The sequence below is a fragment of the Sminthopsis crassicaudata genome, chromosome 2 (assembly GCF_048593235.1).
Source record: "Sminthopsis crassicaudata isolate SCR6 chromosome 2, ASM4859323v1, whole genome shotgun sequence".
In the NCBI taxonomy this organism is placed as follows: Eukaryota; Metazoa; Chordata; class Mammalia; order Dasyuromorphia; family Dasyuridae; genus Sminthopsis; species Sminthopsis crassicaudata.
In genome coordinates, this window is record NC_133618.1 from 461,907,021 (window position 1) to 461,931,718 (window position 24,698).

The 24,698-nt window shown below is 33.6% G+C and overlaps 1 protein-coding gene across 1 annotated transcript in view; it reads right to left on the reverse strand.

Moving 5' to 3' along the window:
• Positions 1–24,698, reverse strand: part of MEGF9 (multiple EGF like domains 9) — a 109,854-nt gene that overhangs the window by 37,257 nt on the left and 47,899 nt on the right. Inside the window, exon 2 of the mRNA XM_074292919.1 lies at positions 7,277–7,484. Within this exon, the coding sequence (XP_074149020.1) occupies positions 7,277–7,484 (208 nt within the window). The remainder of the gene's footprint in view (positions 1–7,276; positions 7,485–24,698) is intronic.

Here is a 24,698-nt window from a genome sequence, read left to right on the forward strand (position 1 = left end):
TCCACACTCTATCAGAGTTGGAAGGAATCTTACAGAACATATACTCCAAAATCCCTGATTCTACTATTAGAAAAATGGAGATACAGAAAAGTTAAGTGATTTGCCCAAGGTGGCACAGGTGGGATTTAAATCCAAATTCAATACTTTCCCCACCATGTCAAATTGCTTCTGGGTTAACATTGTTATTATTATCATAATGGCATGACCAACCACAAAAGGTAAATTGCTCTCCAATTATTTGACTCCTTTTATTTCATAATAATATCATAATATAATTTATTTATATAAACTTGTATGTTCTGGTAGTCTAACTCATAAGTCATTTATGCATTTTGTAGATACTTTTAATGGATTATTTTTGGGAAGTGTTCCTGGTTTTTATTAGTATTGTATAGATTTTTGTGGATTTATTTTTGTATTCAATAATACTACTATCTTAATTTTGCTACTTATTCTCTGGGGTTTTCCAAGTATACAACTGCTTCTCGATATGGAAACAGAAATTATACACTACACAGAAAATAAAGCAGAGTCTTATTAACACAGCAACTCCACAGAATCTCTTTTATATCAAGGGGAAAGTGCTAACTCCCCACCCTTATAGGCTCAAGAGAATTGCCATGTTCACTTTCCCCTTATCCCCCCCCCCAAGATTACCTGGCAGAAGATAGGGTGAGTATACTTCATTTCCGACATAAAAAACATATCCTCCTTAAGCCATTTTAGCCAGCTTTGCCATCTTGGAGAAACTTCCACCCTAGGATCTCACTCTCCTGAAGAGTAAATAGTTTTGCTTAGATCACAATTTGAGGAAAAGCCTTAGCTATGCTTTACTTCACTCCTGACTCTCCAATCATCTCCTCCATTGAGATAGTCTTCATTTCTTCTCTTACTATAGTATTACTTAAAGATGAAATTTATCAATCGATTCAAATTCATCATTTTTTTAACTATACAAAAAGCCCCTTCCCTGGTGATTCTTGGGGTGCTATCATCCCACTAGAACATTGTCCGTTTTTTTTTAACTTGTATTCCTTGTGCTCAGCACAGTCCTCAGCAAATAGCAATTAAATGCTTTTTTCATTGATTCAGTCAATGAAGTTGGATGAATCAATATTATGATACTGAATATTATATTTTATTAATGTTGTTATTTAGGGAAAGGATGATAGATAAAATTACTGGTTTTAAAAAAACAGTATTTTAGAATAAGCAAGGAAGAATAGAATAGGCAAAGAAATTTTTGCTAAAATTTTCTAGTAAAAATATTTTTAATTTCCAAAATTCCACAATAAATAAATAACATAACATAACATACATAATAAAACCAAATTATGCTCTTTATTTACCTTAATTGGAGTCTTAAGCTACAAGTTTAGTCCAATTTTGCCTCGAACTCATAGGATGGGCTCAAATTGGAAGAAGCCTTAGGATGGAGAATTTTAAAGGTTAGAAAGAATTTCAGGGTCACTTACTCCAAACCACTAATTTTACATGGTAACAGAAAAGGAGAGGTGCAAACAATTATTTGCCCCAAGTTGCAGCTAGGACTAGAATTCTCGATCTCTCATCTTCTAGTCCATTATCCCTTATACTATGCCTGGCTTGGCATACCACATGACATTGCATATTTTCTTTTACCCAAATGGAATTAAAGAGGGAGGCTATTTTGTCTGTAGTTTTCAGTAGTTATGTTTTTTTAAAAATTAAACCTCCATTTTGAAATATCAGCATATTATATAAATTGAAAATTGGATATACTATAAATCTGTAAAAAAATTTTTCCCTTAACAGTATTTTATTTTTCCAAATACATGTAAAGATAGTTTTCAGCATTCATTTCTGTAATATTTTGTGTTCCAAATTTTTTCCCTCCTTCCTCCAACTTCTTCCCCAAATAATAAGCAATCCAATATAGTCTGAAATGTACAATCTTTCCAAACATATTTCCATATTTGTCATACTGTGCAAGAAAAATCAGACTAGAAGAAAGAAGAAAACCTTGAGAAAGAAAAAGCAAACAAATAAAAAAATAAAAATACTAAGCTTTGGTCCATATTCAGTCTTCTTAGTTCTTTCTCTGGATGCAAAGAGATGGCATTTTCTATTGTAAGTCTTCTGAATTACCACATTTCTGAGAAGAGCTAAGTTTATCATTATTGATAATCACATAATCTTGCTGTTACAGTGTACAATGTTTTCCTGGTTCTGCTCACTTCACTCTACATTAATTCATGTAAGTATTTCCAGGATTTTCTGAAATGAGACTACTCATAATTTCTTATAGAACAATAACATTTCATAGCATTCATATGCTATAACTTATTCAACCATTCCCCAACTTAAGGGCATCTACTCAATTTACAATTCCTTGCCACTACAGAACTGCTACAAATATTTTTTGTACATCTGGGTCCTTCTTCTTGTTATATGATCCCTTTGGTATACAGATCCAGTAATGACACAGCTGGAACAAAGGATATGCACTATTTTATAGCCCTTTGGACATAGAACTTTCTTTCTTTTCTTTTTTTTTTTTTTTTTTTAAAGAATGATAACATAGTAACTGTTATGTCTTTGCATTTACTTTCCTAAAAAAAGAGTGGGATTTGCTAGGATTGGTAAACAATATCTTTTAGAAAGCCTACTCAAATGTTAATATTTGTTTTTAGTGATTAAGTAATTTTCAATGAATATTGGAATGTACCTGAGAAATTATCTAGTCAAAGTCTTTTCCTGATTACCTGAAACAATTCCATGACATTTGTGAAAAATTAATTCAGTTTCTTCTTGAATATTATTTCATCAGGCAGCCCATTTCACTTTTGGACAGCTCTAATTGTCATGAAATTTATCCTTATATTAAGCAGTTACCTGACTGCTTTAACTTCCTTTCATTTTGCCTTTTGAAGACACAAAGAACATGTCTGATGACTCTTCCACATAGTAGCCTTTCACTTATTTGAAGTCCCAGTTTCTGTAATCCATCTTTATGGCCTTATTTCAAGTCAGTCCCTCTAAAATTTTTAATAAAATCTTAAAGGATTACTAAATAAAAATTTACACAAATAGCTGTTATTCCATAGTGAGTAAAATATGATTAAGAATCCTAGATAAAAATCATTCTTGTATTTTACAGCAAAATGCAATATTAAAGTGGTATGTAAGCTTGGTAAGTATTTTATCAACATCATCTCAGCCAGCATGAATTTGAGCATCAATTTATTTAAGAGTATAAACTACATATGCCTCAGAATAAACTCACATAATTAAAAGTTTAGCAAAAGATGAATAGTGAGAACACAAGAGTGGAAAGTTATTGGAGAAGAGGAAGGGAGTGGGGCAATAGCCTGAAAAACTCTTGAGTGATAAAGGATTTGTAGGTCCTGATGAAAACAAAGAATGGATTTAGGAAGGGTGAAGCAGAGAGAAATTGCTCTCCAGAATAGTTGAGTTAGTATACAACTTTACCAACAGTATATTAATGTTTTTAATTTTCCCACATGCCATTTTTTTTTCCAACTCATTTTACAGAGGAGGAAACTCAGGTGAACCAACTTGCACAGAATCACATAGCTAGCAAGTATCTGAGGCTGCATTTGAACCTAAAATGAGGCTTCCTGACCCCAGGCCCAACCTAGCTGCCCCTCTTAGGATAAACTATGCTTCAAACTTCATGGGAAAGCCTGTTTATTATTTAAATCAGGAAAATGCTAAACCACTAATGAGTAAGTTTCCTGAAACTCTAATAATATGTTAACAACATATAATAAAAGACTTATAAAGAACTTGAGCTTTTGAGACAGCAGATTTCTTTTCAGCGATTTCTTTCAGGGAAGTTCAGAGAAGTTATCACAAAGCCACATATATGACAACAAACTTTTGAAGTTAGGAATCAGTGGCTTAATTGTCTCTCTCAGAGGAGCTAGTTTTTTAATCATGATGAAAGACAGCAGCAAATAGAAGACGGAGAAAAGGAAGCTACATTATAGTAGTTCGATGCCAGTTGTATTATACCCATGTTCCCATTTTAGTCCATTTGCTTTGTGATTGCATGGTCAAGTAGAAAGAGCCAACAGACAACAAAGGCCCATGTTTCAGTTTACCACTTGTTATGTGACAGGGGAGCTCTCTGAACTTCATTTTCAAGATCAACAAAATGTGGCTAGTAATAGTTATCTCTCAGAGTTGAAATAGATCTCAAAGGTCATATTTTATCCAAACAATACCTAAGTAAGATTCCTCTCTATAGCTTTGTCAGCAAGGAGTCATGCAGACTTAGTGAAAAATCAATTAGATTTGGGGAAGAATGGGATCCCCTTGGTACAATCTAATAAGATCTGAAGAAAACCTCAGGTCAGGATTAAGCTATGTGAATTCCTCCAGTCTAGTTCAACAGAAACACCAAATGGAGATTCTCTGGGCTAACTGGGTGTGACTGGAGCCTCAGCAGGAACCACAGAGACTTTATTTCCCAAACTATTTGTGGAATTTGGGTCTGAGCCTGGGAAGACTGAGGGAACCTTGAATGATTAGGAATATCAGGCCCAACTGTGCTGCTGAGACACCCTAAGTAAGAAGAAACCAGCACACTTGGGAGTGCAGAGGCAGGAAGGTAGGAATGCTGCTAGCTGCGGGGATTTGCAGGAGGGGGAAGTTCTTGATTTTGGGATTCCTGGTCAGAAGAGAGAACTGAAGTGAAGCCAGAGGCACCATCTCCCTACCCCACAATTAGAGGTGCTTATACTAACAGCTCTTAGTAAAAAAAAAAAAAAAAGTGAACTGGCAAAGAAGAAAGAACTTCACCATAGAAACTTACTGTGGGGACAAGAACAACTGGGAGAAGAAGACAGTGAAGTTAAAAAAATTTTTTTAAACCATCCAAGAAAAATTCTTAAGATTATGAAAAAAATTTAAGCAACTAGAAAAGGAGATATGGAGTCCAAAAGATGAAAATAATTATTTGAAAATTAAAATTGGACAAGGGGAAGCTAGTGAAGCTATGAAAGACCAAGAAATTACAAAACACATTATAAAGAATGAGAAAATAGAACATATTGTGAAACGCCTTAAAAGAAAAATGATAGCTCAGAGAACAGATCAAGAAGAGAAAATATAAGAATAGCTGGATTGTCTGAAAGTTGTGACTAAAAAAGGAATCTGGACACAATAATCCAGAAAACAACCCAAGAAAATAATCCAAGAAAACTGTCCTGGAGTGATAGAGATGAAGGGAAAATAGAAATAGGATCACCACTTCAACAAGATCCTTTGTAGAAAACACACAGGAATATTATTGCCAAATTTCAAAACTCCCAAATCAAAGGAGAAAGTATTGTAAGAAACAAGAATAACAATTCAAATACACTGAGACTACAATTAGAATTGTATAAATCCTATGCAATAGGACTATAGAAAAGAATAAAGTAAATAAGGTATACAGCAGAAAACAAAATGACAATTTAAAGAAAGTAAAGAAAATGTGGATATTCATGAATATAATTTCTTCTCCTAATATTTTATGTGTGTGTATGTGTGTGTGTGTGTTTTCTTGATCTGATAATTTGCTATTATATATTTTGAATCCTCCCTGATGTTCTGTTAGGCACATGACATATTCTTTTGTTTTATTTTTTTTTTTTTGTATTCCTTTTCTGTTTTTCTTATTCTTTTTTTAAATTTAAAAAAATAAAAAAAGAAAGTTATTAGGAAGTTTCCCTTCACATTCAGCCAAAATTTGCCTTTTAAAAACTTTCACCTTTGCTCCTACTTCTGTCATCTAGAGCTAAGCAAGACAAATTCTCTCTTGTCCATGACAGCCCTTCATATAGCAGAAGAAAGATCATACCCTCCTCTTGTTTCCTGTATGGCTTGTTTTCCAATACAAATAATTCAGTGTTTTGTATAGTATGATTTCCAAAATAAAAAGAGTAATCCAATAGAAATGCAAACTCCTTGAAAGTAAAATCCTACACAACAATAAATGCATAAACACTTCCGAAGGCCTAGTACAGCAAGCCTAATGAAGCATTTCCTTTCATATTCACCCTAGACTTCTTAAGCCAGAACCAACATTAAAAAAGTAGTCATTGTAATGGCACTCCATCTCTACTGGGATTGACTATCATGACTAGCATGACAACTAGCTTCAAATGGGCCACTGACTTCTGCATTTTAACAAACAAGTTAGAAAATGATTTTCCACATACAAAGACTATACTATTGCTTTGGTGGGAAATTTTGTTAGAAAAGTGGTAATGAATTTGCCTTTATCTGGAAAAATTTAATCCAGCTCTTTCACTTTAACAGACAAGAAGAGTGATGCTCAGGGAGATGAAATGACACTTACCTGAGGTTACTTAGCCAGTTATTGGTTAAGACTAGAATTCAGATCACCTGATCTTTAGGCAAGTGTTATTCTCATTGTACCAAGCATTTGAAAAGTGGCTAGTTAGTGTTAGAGGTATAGTTTCTGGCAAGGAAATAGAGGAAATAAAAGCTAAATTTAACAATATAATGCATTTCCCTGCATTATTTTTTTAAAACAATAAGTTCACATTTACAGACAGTTTCGTAAAGTATTTTCCTTATAACAACAAGATAGATAAAATAGTGTAAGTACTATTATTGCCATTTTACAGATGAGGAAATTGGCTCAGAGAGATTAAGTGACTTGCCCAAAGTAAGGTAAATAGTTAAAATCTGAACCCAAGTCTTTAGCCTTCAAGGAAAGTGCTGCTTCCATCATGCCTTCTAAAATCAGCATCGTGAATCTTATTCATACTGTATTTTAACTAAGAAGTGCACTAAAATTATTTTCTGGGTTATCTGCAAATGGAAATCAAAGGAGTCATTTTCTTGAACCAGCTCTGCTAATCTGCTATTTGTCCATGGGCAAAACACTTTAATTTCTTAATCCATAAAATGAAGATAATAGTATTTTCATTAACCTACTCCATGGGTGAAGTATGAGGAACAAATGAGATAACAGATGCAAAAGCATTTTAGTTATGTTAAATGTTAGCCATCATTACACATTTTGTAGTTGAGAAAACCAATAACAAAAGGGGAAACTTTGACCAAATTTAGTGGATTGTAGATTAAATGGTAATGCTTTATCTTATGTTGGATGCAAAGCAGATTTCCTTTTCCCTGTGAATATTAAGATTCCATGTGGGAAATCAGCCAGAGTCCATTCCAAATGACTTTACTTCTCTGGCAAGTAGAAACTACTTTCCCCAAATCAGCACCTTCTTCTCCTCCTTCATCTGCTTACCTGCTACAAAGTAGGCTGGTGGCTCCATGGAGGTTGCAGCCACAAGATAGACAGAGCCCTTGGACACTGGTGCCAGCTGGATAAAAGCTTTCCTCACAGGAGTCACAGTGAAGCCCTTTATAGCCTGGAAGACACTCACATTGCCCTGTGGTTTGGTTGCATCGATTCCCATCCAGGCTTCCAACTATACTGCAATTACATATGTGTTCTGCAATAAAAGAAGGAAAGAGTTTTCATCAACTAAGCATCTAATGCTTTACATATATATATAGGACCATAAACTTTAAAAAAAAAAAATTAAAGGTTTCATAACAGGTTTAGAAGATTAATTTAACTTCTCTTTCCTCTTCAAGAAACAACTTTTCAACTCTAATCTTTTGTTTTTATCTGTACTTTTTGTTTCTTCGGAATATCAATGTCAGGACCTCCATTTCTGTTATAGGCAGTTCCTCATATGATACAAGTGATGAACACAAGTTTATTCCATAACTCCAGTACACAGTTGCGTTAAGTGCAAATACATCCATTCTTTGTGTTAAGCCCCTGTGTAAGGGTCATTAATACAATTAGCATACATATGTATTTTAAAAGGCTTATTGCTAAAATCAGGTATGGAGAGAATCCAGCCAAATATAGAAGTGAGTTGAAAAATACATGGAAGTTTAATGCTCATCATATATTTAGAAATTGAAAATTTTGGATTTGGGTCACTGAGTAGTTGTGAATAAGACTTTTAACTTCCATAATATTTATCCCACATATAGCTTTATGATTCTATGTGATACAGAGTACAGATTATTTCATGCTGTGTCTGATTTGGACCATCAATTTTCTTCCACAGTGAGAAATATTATGAATATGATTACAATACCTACATATAACATTTCTTTCACAAGACTCCCTTTTTCAGGTTTTCATTTCACTCATATGTGGTTCTCTAGACAGAACCAGATTTATTGGCTTGAAAATCTGCCAAAGGTACTTTTGTGGCAAGACTCTTATCTCAAAGAATGAAAACAGCTCTAAAAAAGACACTTATTTCTTCTGGAAATTGGCAGAATTACACTATACATTCAACTTCCTAGTTGGTTTTTTTTTTTTGTTTTTTTTGTTCTTTGCTTGACCAATTTTACCACACATTAAACTAACCAAATTGGACTGACTATGAGTAAGCCTATCTCAAATGATGAACACCAAAGACCCTATAATCAACGTGGAATATTTTATTCCATTATTCCACCAATGATGCACTTCCATCTGGGAAACTGAATCATTGTCCCAAGTGAGTAAGATAAGATTAGTGACTGCTCCCCCCCCCCCACCAAAAATAAAATAAAATAAAACTAAGTGAACCTAAGTACTACCAAATGAAGAGAAAACATTTACTGAAACAACAAAAACAACAATAACCAAAAAACCCCATCCAATCACCCAACAATAACAACAAGAAGATATGCACTTTCACTTTCAGTGAGAAGCAAACATTGTAACTATTTAATAATCTGTACAGCCAGGACAGCCTCTTTAATATCCTCTAAACAATTTTGTAGTTGGAAGTATTGGGCAATTAAATGAGGTGTCCTCTAAGGTCCCTTCTAACTAATAACTAATAGTAAGTTTTAAAATTCTGTACTCATGTTCTAATGTCTATTCTTGCTCAATCATTCTATAATGCTATATCATTTTATTCACAGTTACAGACTCAAAGAGTAGAAAGGGTCATTTCTTTTAAGTCATTCATAATTTACAGGTGCCAAGATTTACTTTAACTGCTTAGAGTTTTTGTTTCCTCAGATAAGCATTTTGCTTCAACTGTAATAAGTGTTTTAAAGATAGTAAAATTCAAAACAAAACCTAGTAATAAATTTTGCCTTTTAATCATCTGTAGAAGTTCAAACAAGATCTTTTCCTTATAATTTTGACACAGCCTGAAAAATGAGGGTTATAGTGGGGAAAACAACGCAGAATAATAATAAATAGTCATCTAATTATTTGATTTGTTAAAAAGCTTGACAGATCAAATCTATCTATACTGCTTTCAGCACAAGAATCATCACTCAGAAGACTATGAGGAAAAAGGTGATGATGTATATCACTTTATTTTCAAAAGATCTTATTGCAACAAAAGCATAACATCATAACATGCTTTCAATATAGGAGATCATTCGTTCAAGGCCAAGTTGCTTCCAGCAGCTTTCAGCAGCTGAAGAATCCTAATCTGAAGTGTGTGCATGAGGAAAGATCTGCTGAAAAGTTACTGTTGATGAGATCTAGATAAACTATGCTTCACTAATCCTGGATTGTTTCAGAAAAACCAACTATGTTGGGGGTCAGGAGAATGGGACTAAATTTGAAATCTAGATTGAGAATTTTAAAATAACCAATCAGTAGAGGATTCAGAAATTACAGTAACAACATATACCATCTAGGAATAAAGTAATTCTGTTCATTACTATGCCAGTTTTGGACAAAGTTCTGGGAAGCAGAATTAGTTCTGTGCCTTACAAAAATCAAGAGGGGTATCAGTTTAAAAGATTAATCAAATAATCATTAACTACACAATGTTCCATATTCGTATGTATAATTTTTCTTACAAATTAAGAGATAACATGATGAAAAGAGTATAGCTTTAATAATAAGGTTCAAGTCTTGACTTACTTGATTATGACCTATGTGATCCTTCACTGTTTTGAAACTAGTTTTTCTCATCTATAAAGCAGACATAACTATAACTGTTTTATCTATCTCACAGTAGGAGTGTGAGAAAAGTGAACTGAAAAACTTCAAGCACTTTAAAAGTGGGTTATCACAATAAGCTAGGGTTTCAGAGAAAGTTAAAAAAAAAATAAGTCAACTGTTGGCATTTGTCCACCTTAAGGAGAAATGAGGTCATGGACAGATACTTAAGAAAAGAAGGTAGACTAATTTGGGAGAGGAAAGGATACTAAAATGTCCCAAAGTAAATATAATCACTGCCCAATTCCATTGGCAATCTCAATATGGAATGTACCTTGCTAATTACCTAAGCAAAACTAGTGTTAGCTAAATTAATGCAACATATTGTGTGCAATGGGACAGAACTAATATTTATTAGATTCTAAATGGAACAAGATATTGTGGGATTTTAAAAAAGGATGATACTATTTAATCTACTCAGTTTTTTTCATTAGGAAACCCAAGGCTAAGGAGAAATAAATGATTCATTCAAGAGAAGAATACAGACCTGATTTAGCTTTCCTCTCCTTTATACCATAGCCTTATTGATCCTTAAGTACCTATTGGAATTTAATTGCTAATCTTTAAGAACATAACACCCATATTTTCATTAGATGCTGTTGGATTTAAATACAGGAAATCTGATGGCATAATTGAAAGAGGACTGCTTTAGGAGGCATTCTACTTCTACATTAACTAGTTATGTGATCTCATGCAACTCACTTCATGCATCTAGTCAAATCAAATCAATAAGTATTAAGTGCTTACCATGTGCCAAATACTGTTCTAAGTGCTGGAGATATGATTACAAGCAAAAAGAACTGTCATCCAACTGGGGTATGACAATGCATAAAAGGGAGCTAAAAAGCAGGGGTGGGATCTGATGGGAATAGTACCTTTGTAGAGGGATAGTAACAAAAACTGAAGAATGAAGAATACCTGGCTTGGGCTCTTCTCCAAAAAGAACTCACCATTAGAAGAAAGTGGCTGCAAGAGCAGATTCAGCAAAGTATAGAGAATGTTTAGTTTTAAGTTTCCTCATCTGTCACATGATGGCTTTGGATTAGATCATCTCTGTTATCCTTCATAGCTTTCACATTCCAAAGATCTAGTCTGCTTTTGTCACTCTTATCACATGAGGCTGATCAGTTAACAAGCACTTATTAAGAGCTTAGTATGTGCTAGAAATTTGCTAAGTGTTGGGATAAAAAGAAAAGCAGAAAGAATTCCTGATCTCAAAAAATTTATTCTGTAAAGGTTGAAACATGAAAATAAGTAGAGACATACAACATACAGACAGAATAAATGAAAGGTAATCTGAGAAGGGAAGGCACTAGCACCTGGGAAGACCAGGAAAGATATCCTTTAGAGAGAGAATCTGAGCAGAGTCTTAAAAGAAGCTACTGAAATAAAGAAGTGGAGGTAATGTGTCAGAATACTCTAAACATTGGGGATAGCTAGTACAAAAGCATGATAATGGGAGCTGGAGTGCCAGATAACTTGAGTAAGCACAAGTAAACCAGGATAGCTAAACTGTAGAGTACATGGAGGAGAGTAAAAAGTAAGAGAACTGGAAAGATTAAGAAAAGGCCTGTTATTGAATTATGATAAATCTTGTATTTCATAAATGCAAAGATCCAGACAAGAATTTACTATTTAATAAACTTTTGGGAAAACTGGAAAGCAGTTTGGCAGAAACAAGATGTAAACCAACATCTCATATCATATACTAAAATAAAAGTTAAAATGGATATATGATTTAGACTGAAAGGGTGATATCAAAAGCAAATTAGGTAAGCATGGGATAATTTACCTGTCCTACCTATGGATAAGGAAAAATTTGTGTCTAACAGGAGACAGAAAGCATTATGGCATATAAAATGGATAGCTTTGATTATATTAAATTAATTTTTTTCATAAAACAATGCAGCCAAGATTAGAAGAAAAGCAGGAAACTAGGGAAACATTTTTTACAGCACGTTTCTCTCTAAAAGCCCCATAGTATCTCAAAAATATAGAGGACTAGGTCAAATTTATAATAGTCTGGGTCATTCATTGAAAGGTGGTCAAAGAATCAAAGGAACAATAGTTATATAAAAATGTTCTAAATCACTATTGATTAAAGAGGTATCACCTCACATCTGTCAGATTAAAGATTTAAGGAGAAAAAACTCATTCCTCTAATAACAATTGATCAGCAAATAACCATATATTAAGCATTCATCCTATGCCAAGAATTAACAAGAAAGCCAGTGTCACTGGATCACAAACTATATACAGATGAGTAAAGTGCAAGAAGACTGAAAAAGCAGGAAGGGGCCAAATCATGAAACATTTTAAAAGACAAACAGGATTTATATTTGATCTAGAAGGTAACAGAGAGCAATTGGATTTTGTTGAATAGGGAGGTGATATGGTCAGTCATTTCACTTTAGGAAGATATGAATGAAGAATGGACTGGAATGGGGAGTGATTTGAGGCAAAGAAACCAAACAGAAGCCTACTGTGAATGTCTAGGCATGGGAGGATGAAGGGCCAGCACTAGAGTGGTAATCTTGTCAAAAGAGAGAAAGAGGGTTATACAAGAGATGTTATGAAGAAAGAATTGACAGAACTTGGCAACTGATTGGTTACAAAGAATGAAGATGAGGATGAAACCTAGGTTGCAAGTCTGAGTGAAAGAAAAGATAAAGGTTCTCTTGGTGGTTTTAGGAAGTTAGAAAGAGGGAAGGGTTTGGAAGGTAAAAATGAGTTCAATTTCAATCATTTTGAATTTAAGATGTTATCCAATGTGAGTAACTTCCTAGGAGAAAAATCCTTTTACTGAAGCAGATCATTAAACTGCTGATTTGTAAAATATACTTAGCAATTTGCCTGGATGCACTAAGTTTAAGTGACTAGCCCGTGTTGATACATTTAACATATTTTGGAGGTAAAACTTAAATCTGAGTCTTGACTCTGAGGCCAGACCCAATATGGAATGCATAATAACAGCAACATATCCAGAATGCCAAAGACCTTTTTAGTGAAGGAGTTAAGCCTTTCTGCTTTGGAATTCTGTTAGCCATGCTATCTTGACTAATGAAAGTCAAGCAAGAAAAGTCTAGCAGGAGTAAGATACAATTATTTTTCACTTCAGCCATCTTACCTTATCTACCTCTACCTCTTGCATTAGTAAGGAAAATAAAATCAATACAACTATTTCTTTTTTGAAAGGATATGTTTCATTTTCTAATCTATGGCTTAACCCACCATTGTGATTCTCCTGACCAAAACACCATTTTGGGTTCACTATTATTATGTTATGTTATTATTATGTTATCTTTTCCTGTTAGAAGTCTCTTGAAAGAAGAAGTTGCATCCCCAACACTTAGTATAGCATAGAATATATTGTCTTTTAAATTCAGTTATTCACATATAATAAAGTAATCATGTTAACAGGCATAAAAGGCAGTAACAAGAGAGCTCAATCAACATATTAACAGCTCTTAAGATATCATTGTTAATTGAGTAGATCCTATATGAGAAAATATGAACAAGAAATGAATGAGTACACATAGGAATAGTAAACTATATTGGGAAGGAAATACCCATAGTAATTCTATAATACACTAAAAGTTTGCAATATATTTCACATGTGTTATTTAATCTGATTCTCATAATCATTTATATTATTTAAGTAGTACAACTAGTATTTTTTGGTAAGTGGGAGGAAACTTATGGTCAGAAAACTATAATCAGAATTGCCAGTAGTCATATAACAAGTAGCAAAGGAAAATACAAACCCAGCTCTTCTGACTTCAAACTTGAATGCTCTTTGCAGTATCCCATGCAGCTTCTACTTGATTTGGCAGATATATGCAGATGACCTTGTTCAATTTTTCTTAATTATGTATTAAGTATAGCAATAATGCAATGTCCTCACTTTAGGACTTGTGGTATGAGACAGAAGAAAGAAAAAATTTCAACTGATTAAAGAGTAAGGAGAACCAACAATATTGATCTGGCCAATTCTTATACTTCAGGGCAGCAAAAACATGACTATGGTATGATTGATGGCATGTCATCAATATACAACTAAGGAGAGAGAGAAGACAGAAAAGAAAGAACACTTGAAAACTAATCACACTATCTAGAATGAAACTCTGAAAAGCTCATCTGCTCGCTTCACAGAAAAAACAGCTTACTCCTCTATCACTCAAATTATCATACTTTTTCTTCCACACTCCAATAAATCTTGGGGAAATCCTACAGAGCAATGAACCGAGTAAAAAGTAAACACAAAAACTAACAGAGGAGCATCTTCAAACATAGAGAAAGGAATCCTTGGCAACCTATTCACTTAGCCTATAAAGGGTAGTGTGGGCTTCTGGTTTGAATTGAGGAAATGAAGCATAATCTAAAAGATCTTATTAAAATGTGTGGGCATGTATGTTAAAAAAATAAATAAATAAGGAGGGGGGAGAGAAGGAAACACTGAGGAACAACAAATTCATAAGCTTTTTTTTTTTTTCCCTAGGACATTTTTGTGGTTTTCTTCTTTGGGAAAACAGTAATCTTACATTATGAACTCTTATATGGAATGATAGATAAAATATTCAAATTAAAGTATTTTCATAATGGTTCTAGATTTTATTTTGTATATATGTTTAAATATTTAGTAACTACTTATTATATTCAATTTGAGAAGCATGGTAGCATAGAAAGCTAATTAGCTTGGATTGAAGGCCTGAGTTCAAGTCCTGCCTCTGATGAATACTGAATGCATGACCTTAATTAAACAAACTGCTTAACCTTTCTGCAGCCATTGAGACTTTAAATTGAAGAATAGTTGCAGATATGAATTGGTAGAGGGATTTAGTTCCTCCCTGGTAGCTCCCCATCTAGGAGAAATCTAGGTTGGGTTTTATATATACAATTGATCTTCAACATTCACATGTTTAACTTTTGTAACTACACAGAGTCACGTGATTTTTATCTATAACCTCATTTTCACTTTTGCACTGGCAATCATGCACATTCACATCTATGCATAGTAAAGAGAAAAATGAGGAGAACAAGGTGCCCAAGTTTGTGAAGGTAATATTCAGGTTTTATTTGTTATAAAATATTTTTGGTACTGTAAATTTCATGTGTTATGTAAAGTAAATATTATCTGAAATCAGTGTTTTCTCCCTAGATGTTATCACAAAAAAAATCACAGAATTCTAGAAAATTACTAGTGATAAATAATGTTTTGCAATTTACCAATTTTGTTTAGTGTGCAGCAATGTACAGATTATTTCAAGGTTACTGTGTTAAGTAAAGTGCATATTATCAGAATTAATGTGTGTTTTTTTAAATAAAGAATTCAATGCAGAAAAGTATATTTCCAATGTTATATATAGCAAAAGTCTACAGTTTTTCATGGTCATAGGAAACTAACTCCCCATTTTCCATATATTAACATTCTCATTTTTCACCATTTTCTGGGAACATTACTCTCACAAAAGTTAAGGATTGACTGTATATATGTATGTATGTATATATACACACATTACTAGACAATGATAAAGAGGTAAAGATGAGATAAGACAATTCTCTGCCATGAAGAGGCTTACAATCTATTGTAATATATAGATATTAACCATATAGAGAGATATAGACAAATATTTAGATAATAACTATAAAAGTTAAAATATAAGTACATAAGTTAAGTACAAAGAGTGATGCAAGATATTCTAGGAAGAAGTTACCAATCTTATAGCTGGAAGGAAAGGGAAGGAAGAGAAATAGTTAAGGGTTCATGAAGTAGCTGGCACCTTAGCTAGGCTCTGGAGTAAAAGAAAGATTACAATAGGTAGAGATATGAGAGAACATTTCAAAGATAATCAACAGCATTCAAAAAGACATGTTGGAAGGCTGGGATCCAGGGAGAGAACAGGATTTATTGTTACCAAGAGCTGAATTTGAATTCTACTTCTATTTTCTACTTTAAGAAAGGCATTGCTCTGAGTCTCAGTTTCCTGTACAATGATGAAAATTAAAGGGTTGGAAGGATGGGCAGAATTAAAATAAATGAGCTCTAAGGCCTCTTCAAATTCTAAATATGATAATCCTATAATCTTATGAACAGTTCTATTTAGCTAGATCTTGAAGTTTCCTTAACAGTATTTTTTTTCCAATATCAGAGTAAAGATAGTTTTCAACATTCACTTTTATAAGATGATGAGTTCCAAAATTTTTTCCTTCCCTCCCTTTCCCAAAATGGCAAAGAATTGAATAAAGATTATATCTTTATAATAATATTAAACATTTTTACACATTAGTCATGTTATGAAAGAAGAACAAAAGGAAAAACAAAAAAACAACAAAAAAAGTAGAAATAATAGGCTTCAATCTGCATTCAGATTCCATAGTTTTTTCTCTGGATATCAGTAGTAGTTTCCATCATGAGTCTTTTTTAATTGTCTTGGATCATTGCACTGCTGAAAAAATGAGATGGTTGATCATCACACTATGTTGCTGTTATTATATACAACGTTTTCCTGGTTCTGCACACTTCATTCAGCAGCAATTCATGTTAAGTCTGTTCAGGTAGCTCTGAAATCCACCTGCTTACCATTTCTTATCGAGAGTAATGGCATACTCTCATATATCACAACTTGTTCAACCATTCCCCAACTAATGGGCATTTCTAATTCTTTGCCATCACAAAAAGAACTGCTATAATATTTTTGTACAGTGGGCACTTTTCTCTTTTTAATAAACCTAGTAATGGTAATGCTGGATCAAAGGATATGTATAGTTTTATAGCCTTCTGGGCATAGTTCCAAATTGTTGTCCAGAATGGTTGGTTTAGTTCACAACTCCACCGGCAATGCATTATTATTCTAATTTTTCCACATCTCCAACATTTATCATTTTCCATTTCTAATATGATAGTTGTCAGGTGGTACCTCAAGACTGTTTTAATTTGTATTTCTCTAATTAGTAGTGATCTAGAACATCTTTTCAAGAAGAATCTTATAAGATAAATATGGAAAGACATCTAAAAATTCCCATAAAGATTTCCCAAATGAATCCCAGGATGCAAAGTTTTAAACTACTGTATCTATCCCACAAGAGCAGTCACATTCAGAATCAATGAATCTTCCCCCAAAGACCTAACTTTGATTTAAAAAGCTAGCTCCCATCCCCTATGGACCCTTAGTCAATTGGACAATGGCACAATGATTGTAGGGGCACAGGCATAGTAGTGTCTGGATTGAAGGGAGAAAGGTCTTACTGCTGGCCCAGACTCTTCAATTTTTTATACACACAATGGAAATATAGTCAATGTGCAAAAGAAAAAGAAACAAATTACCAAACTGTGTATTAGGAAGGAAACTGACAGGGGTGAAATGGCTTGTCCCTGAATCCCATGGTTAGCTAAGTGGAAGAAGAATAACTCAAATCTGCACCTTCTATGTCATCCAAGACCACTGTTCTTTCTTCAGAAGCACAGCTATCTTTGAATTTAGACAGTCCCCAGTCCAACAAAGCAATCTTTCTTCACAAAACAAATATAAAAGCTAGAAAAATAATATGCTCTCCTGCTTTTAAAATGGAATGGAAAAAGACAAACTGATTAACAGACTGAACAGTGGAGAACCAGGCATTACCTAACAACTTATTTCTGCCTATGTGTCAATAGATGAAAAAGCTCACATGACACTAAACCTGGCTGCTAGCCTGACTTCCTATGTCTATGGAACATTTATTTCCAAATGTACATTTTATTAGACACATATTTCATCCTTCTATGTTTACAATGGAGAGATCTTAGAAAAGTCCTGATTTTAGGGAAAAGGAATTATCAATGGAGAGATTTATATTTTTATAACATTTTTGCTCTTGTATAAAAGTGAAGCTAGAATTACACTTCACATTTATGAAATGCTAGGGCAGCCTCTCACAAATCTTTCCATAGCTAGGAAACTTAGGAAGAAAGCTAATGAATTTCTGGAGGTAAAACAGGCATGTCTAGGGATATGGAAATTTACAAGCTGAAAATGTAAAAAAAAAAAGCTTGATCTCTTAAAATAAAAACTCATCCACATAAAAAATTCCAAATGCACATTCATGAAATGCCTTTTGTTCACTTTATATTCATGCCATGAAAACAAAAGGGTTTGGCCCAAGCTTCTCTGTAAAAAGTTTTGATCACACTTCAAGTATTAGGCCATTTGCCCAAGAGTTCAAATGTTAAAACACAAAAGCGTTGCAACTAGAAAGGACCTTAGAATAGAGAATGACAAAATGTAGAATATACCAGGATGTTGATTAGAAAGAACACTCTATAGAAGTCAATAGAACAAAACTTGTATAACAACTTTAACACTTACCAAATGACTTAAATAAGTCATTTCATCTTTTTAAACCTGTTTTTTCATTTATTAAAGAGAATGATACGAGTACTACCTAATTCCTACAGTTATTGTGATTGGAAAGTTTTGGGTTTTTTTTTTTATTGTAAAATGATATAGAAATATTAGCTACTCTTTTATTTCAGTATGAATTATCATTTCATTGGTGAAGAGAAGTCTTTATGAGAACATCCCTTCTATAAGGGAGATCACCAGCTGTTTTGACAACCTGAAAGTTGTCCAGAGCACAGAGGGAGCATGTGACTTTTCCATGCTCATATAGCCAGGACATGTGAGAGGAGAGACATGAAGCCAGATTTTCCTGATTATAAGGCCAGCTTTCCATCTACAAAACAATATTGGTCCTTATTTTTATTTGCTTCAATTACTATCATCCAATAATAGGTGGTTTAAAAAAGTCCTTAGGATTTTTTACTGAAATCCTTTAGTCCAAGCAATTTATTTTAGAATTGAAAAAACTGAAGGCTAAAAAAGAAGAGTAACCTAAGGTGAAATAGTGCAGCCATGATTAGAACTCAGCTCTTCCAACTTCCAAACCAGATTTCTATTAACAAGTGGCTAATTGCCAGAATAGAAACTTAAAGAGCATATAGTAAAGACAACTTAACAAGTATTTAAGCCTACCATGTGGCAGGCACTACGCTGAACACTAGATATAGTCAAACCCCTTTATTTTGCAGATGAGGAAACTGAGGAACAAGAAGCTAAGTGAAGAACTAAGCTCTCCTGATTCTCTTTTTTTTCTACTCTATTCTATCTTCTCTAGCTCTTCAGTCAGTAAATAACACTGCCTCCAACTCTTCTCCAGCCTCCCTCTTTAAAGGCTGGGCTTCATTTTATTCAGAATCCTTAATCTACACATGAATAATTCAGGTAAATGAATAATTCAAGTGACATCTTCTCTGCAACATTTACAGAGGGCTTTACAAGGAAGGACAGAGTATGTCAACAATAACATTGAGGAAACATTCAAAGAAACATGCTGCAGTGACCTAAAAGAGAAAAACAAAATACAGAATTTTAGAGCAGTCAGGTACCTCTGATATCACTAGTCTAATCAACATTTTAGTAGATGAAGAAATTAAAGCTCAGCAAATGGATTTCCCCAACCAAAGTCACAAAGCTAGTCAGTGGCACAGGTTAGACATGAAAGAATAAGAAAATGCATGCCAATCCTATTTACCATGATACAATAGCTTTCCTGTTTGCTATTTGTTTCCTACTTCTAGAAATAAGCTTCATTGAAACAAAGAATATAAGAGAAGAAATAAGGCCATAAAGGGAAAATTAATTGTCTTAAGATTTTGCATGTTATCATCAAAGTTATTTGTTGCTTTCCATTCAGAGATATTTATTTAAAAAAAAAAAAAACTTATCTAGAGGGAATTTTGCCTAGGATATAGAAATGTGACTTGTGAATGTTGTGCCACAAATTCAGTATGGTTGTGGAAATCAATTCTATTCTTTGGGTATCAGTTTCACCTTGAAAATTTCTAAGAATTTGTCTGGCTCCAACATTCTGTATTCCAATCAGCTCTAAAGTTCCATATTCTATGCTTCTATTCTCATAAAATTCTAAGATCTTCTTCCAGCTCCAATATATTTTAAGATCTCTTTCTGTTTTAACATGTTAAAACTACATACATGGCTGATCTCCTGAACTATTTCAGACATTAAATACCATGGAAGAAACTAGAATTGACAAGATCAAAGAGAAGCAATCTGAAATAGAAAATCATGGAGGTAAAGTCAAGTATTGAATAGGTTATTGTATTACTTTAGCCATATGACTTCACAGCAACTTTTTTCTTTGTATACTATTATTGACAGCGCATGCTCGGATATTTTTGATCAGTTCTAGTAACATTTGAGTTAAAGAGAAATGTCCCTTTTTTTCCTCGGGCTTTTTAATAAACTTTCTCTTCTACACAACAGAAGAAGGCTCTCACTTATGCCTTTCTCGATATAAAGTTGGATGTCCTTGAATACTGATGCTTAACAAGAAAAATAAGTACCTTGACTTTCTTTAGCTATCTAATAGAAATGAAATAAAAGATCTGTGTACATTGGATATATGGTTATCTCATACAAAGTTAAGATACTTTTTAAAGAGAATTGTTATGATCATTGCTGTAGTAACTAATTACTTTCTTCAACCACCTATCAAATTTAATTTGGGATTATTGTCTTGTTTCTTTAAAAAATATCAGTTATATAACATACACAAAAGACAATCAAGGCTTGTCTTCAAATAAATCAATATTATAAAAGACAAAGAGAGTTCAAGTTACCTGATTTATATAAACAGAGCAAACCAGAAAAAAAATAGAATCACTGTGACCTTATTTCTTATGATGCTTCTCTGGATCTGAGTTTCATGTCTATAATATGAGGAAGTTGATTGAGATGCTCTCTAAAGTCTCTTTCAGCTCTGTGGTTCTATTTCACAGTTTATATTCTAAAGTCTCTTCAAATCTAATATTTTAATATCTTATGATATTAAACTGAAGTTCAGGGTGTTGCTATTAAGGACAGAATTTTTTACCATAATTTTGAGAAATCTGCTTTGTGAGACTTTAAGAAGCCCATCAGTTAGTAATCAAGTTATTATCCTCACATGTACTTTCTATATTTACACTTCTGTACTATCTTAGGATAATTTAACTAATGATTTCAAGAAACTGATCATCCAAGATTTTATCTCTCACTGTATCTTGGGAAATAATGTGCTCTATAGTTTTCATTTCCCTTTCATTTGCAAAATGTCTGTCACATAAGGATGCAATGACAATTAATGGAATGTTTTGAAATTCTGTTTCAAAAATCTTCAGATTGAAAAAAAATCGTAATCTAATCATTAATCTTCTGATGAGCCTCCTTATACTTATCCAGGTTTCTTATATCAGCATGTTTATAAAGAGTATATGTGCTTTACATGTGACTAGTAAGCGCTATTTATGTTAATTCGCCTTATTCTGCCTTATATAAAAGAGCTTCCAAAACCATTCAAAGAATTTCAGAGTTGGAAGGGATTTATAAGTCTAACATGAATTTGAATAAGAAGTCTCCATAAAATACCTGACATGGGGTCATTCATCCTTCAACTGAAGTGCCTTTAGAGGCACTATATTCCACTTATAGCTAGTTCTAACTGTTAGGAGTCTTCCCTTACATTAAGCCTAAATCTGCCTCTTCACAACCTCCATTACTCCTTGTTTTCCCATTTGGCACTAGGAAGAGGCATTTCTTCCATTTGATAGCCCTTCAAAAAGTTGAAGACTGATGTCCTGCTGCTTCCTCCCACCCCAAAAAAGAAAGCCTCTTCTCTAAACTCAGAACTTTGAATCCTTTTAACCAATTCTTATGTAGTATTATTGTAAGGCCTTTTACCTTACTAGTTCTCCAGATTATCAATATCAATATCTAAAATTGGTAATTAGAATGAAAGGGAGGCTCTAGAGGTCTGAACCAGTCAGAATATAGCATGAATATCATGGTCCTAGATACAACAAATCCCTCTTAATGTGGTTTAAGATTACACTACCTTTTGGGTTTATAGTATGATATTCTTGATTCTTATTTATCCTGCAGTTCACTAAAATCCTTGGATCTTTTTCAGATGAAAGTCTATACTACCCCACTTCCCCATTACTTAGGAAGTTGATTTTTGAAAATCAAATATAAGACTTTATAATTATCCCTATAGTGTTTCATTTTGAGAGAGAAGGGATAAACATTTACATAGAGTCTACTATACATAGCAATTATATGCTAAGAGATTTACAAATATAATTTCATTTGAACCTCACAACAGCCCAGCAAGGTAAATTGGTATTTTTATTACCCCCATTTTGCAGCTGAGGAAAATAAGGCAAATAGAAGCTAAATTTCCAGGGTCACACAGCTAGTATCTGAAGCTGGATTTGAACTCCTGAATCCAAATCCAATAGTCTACCCACTGTGCCACTTAACAAAGTATAGGGGATAGAGAACTAGCTTTAAAGTGAAAAATATTTGGGTTTAATTGTTGCCTTTGATACACACCTCTGACCATGGGCAAGTCATGTTTTCTCAGTGCCCCAGGAAATTCTCTCTCAGTAATGCCATTCTGCAATGGTAAAGGGAGTTTTTATACTGGGAATTTCCCATATCAATGAAATCATAGGTCTAGATCAAAAAAAGTTTACTCTTATTTGATATCATTCAAAGTTTAGCTAGTCAATCCCTTCTGGATACAAACTCTCTTACATAATATATTAACTATCTCCCCTTTTTTTTCATTTGCAAATTTGTTAAGTATGCCACCTATGATTTAATCCATCATTAAAAAAATAAATAAATAAGTAAGGTGCCCAGGGCCAAGTACTATCTGGGACACAATACTTTCACAAACTCCTTCCAGGTTGACACCAAATCATTTGAGACTAAGAGAGACTTTGTCAAATTATTTTCCAAAATCTAAGTACACTTTCTATAGCAGTTCTCTGATCTATTAATTATGCCAACAAAGGAAGTGAATTTAGTGTGGGATGACCTATACTTATTAAAGTCATGATAATATGGACCATGATTATACTCTGACAAATTCTACTTTTGGGTAAATACCCAAAGTTCTGAAATAACCCCCCCAAAAAAGTTTAGAATGTAGTACCAAGCTCAAAATGAAAGAGCTAGAATGGACCTTAGAGATCTAAGTGGGTTTAAATTTATCCTCAAAGACAAAATCTAGTATAGGGGTTCTTAAATTTAAGTCTGTGCAAAAACTGCTGGGAAAATTGGAAACTAGTATGGCAAAAACTAGGCACCTAATACCAAATACCTAATACCAAAGTAAGGTCAAAATGGGTTCATGATCTAGACATAAAGAATATTATAATTAAATTAGAGGAACATAGGATAATTTACCTCTCAGACCTGTGGAAGAGGAAGGAATTTGTGACCAAAAAAGAAATACAGATCTTTACTGATCACAAAATAGATAATTTTGATTATATTAACTTTAAAAGTTTTTGTACAAACAAATCTAATGCAGACAAGATTAGAAGGAAAGCAATAAAATGGGAAAACAGTTTTACATTCAAAGGTTCTGATAAAGGCCTCATTTCTAAAACATATAGAGAATTGACTCAAATTGATAAGAAATCAAACCATTCTCCAATTGATAAATGGTCAAAGGAGTGGTCCTCAAACTCTTTAAATAGGGGGCCACTTCACTGTTCCTCAGACTGTAGGAGGGCCAGACTATAGTAAAAACAAAAACTCACACTGTCTCCGCCCCTCAGCCCATTTGCCATTACTCCGGGGCCATATAAACATCCTCAGCTGGCCCCCATCTAGCTCCCAGGCCATAGTTTGAGAACCCCTGGTCAAAGGATATAAACAGACACTTTTCAGATGAAGAAATTGAAACTATTTCTAGTCATATGAAAAGGTGCTCCAAATCACTATTGATCAGAGAAATGCAAATAAACTCTGAGATATCACTACACACCTCTCAGATTGGCTAACATGACAGGAAAAGATAATGATGAATGTTGGACAGGGGATGTGGGAAAACTGGGACACTGATACATTATTGGTAGAACTGTGAATGGATCCAATCATTCTAAAGAGTGATTTGGTACTATGCTCAAAAAGATAGCAAACTGTGCATACACTTTGACCTAGCAATGTTACTACTGGGCTTATATCCCAAAGAAATCTTAAGGAAAGGAAAGGGACCCCATATGTGCAAAAATATTTGTGGCAGCCTTTTCTGTAGTGGCTAGAAACTGGAAACTGAATGGATGTCCATCAATTGAGGAATGGCTGAATAAATTAGTATATGAATGTTATGGAATAATATTGTTCTATAAGAAACGACCGACAGGATGATTTCAGAGAGGCCTGGAAAAACTTACATGAACAATGCTAAGTGAAATGAGCAGAAGCAGATCATTGTACATGGCAACAAGAAGACTATATAATGATCAATTCTAATGGACATGGCTCTCTTCAACAATGAATTGATTCAACCAGTTCTAATTATTCAGTAATGAAGAGAGACATCTACACCCAGGGAGAGGATTGTGGGAATTGAGTGTGGACCACAACATAGCATTTTCACTCTTTCTACTGTTGTTTGCTTGCATTTTTGTTTTCCTTCTCAGGTTTTTTTTTTCCTTTTCTTTTCTAGATCCGATTTTTCTTGTGCAGAAAGATAATTGTATGGATCTGTATATATATATTGGATTTATACATATATTTTGGAATTTACATATTTGGAATATACATATATTTTTTTCTCATTCAGTAGTTTC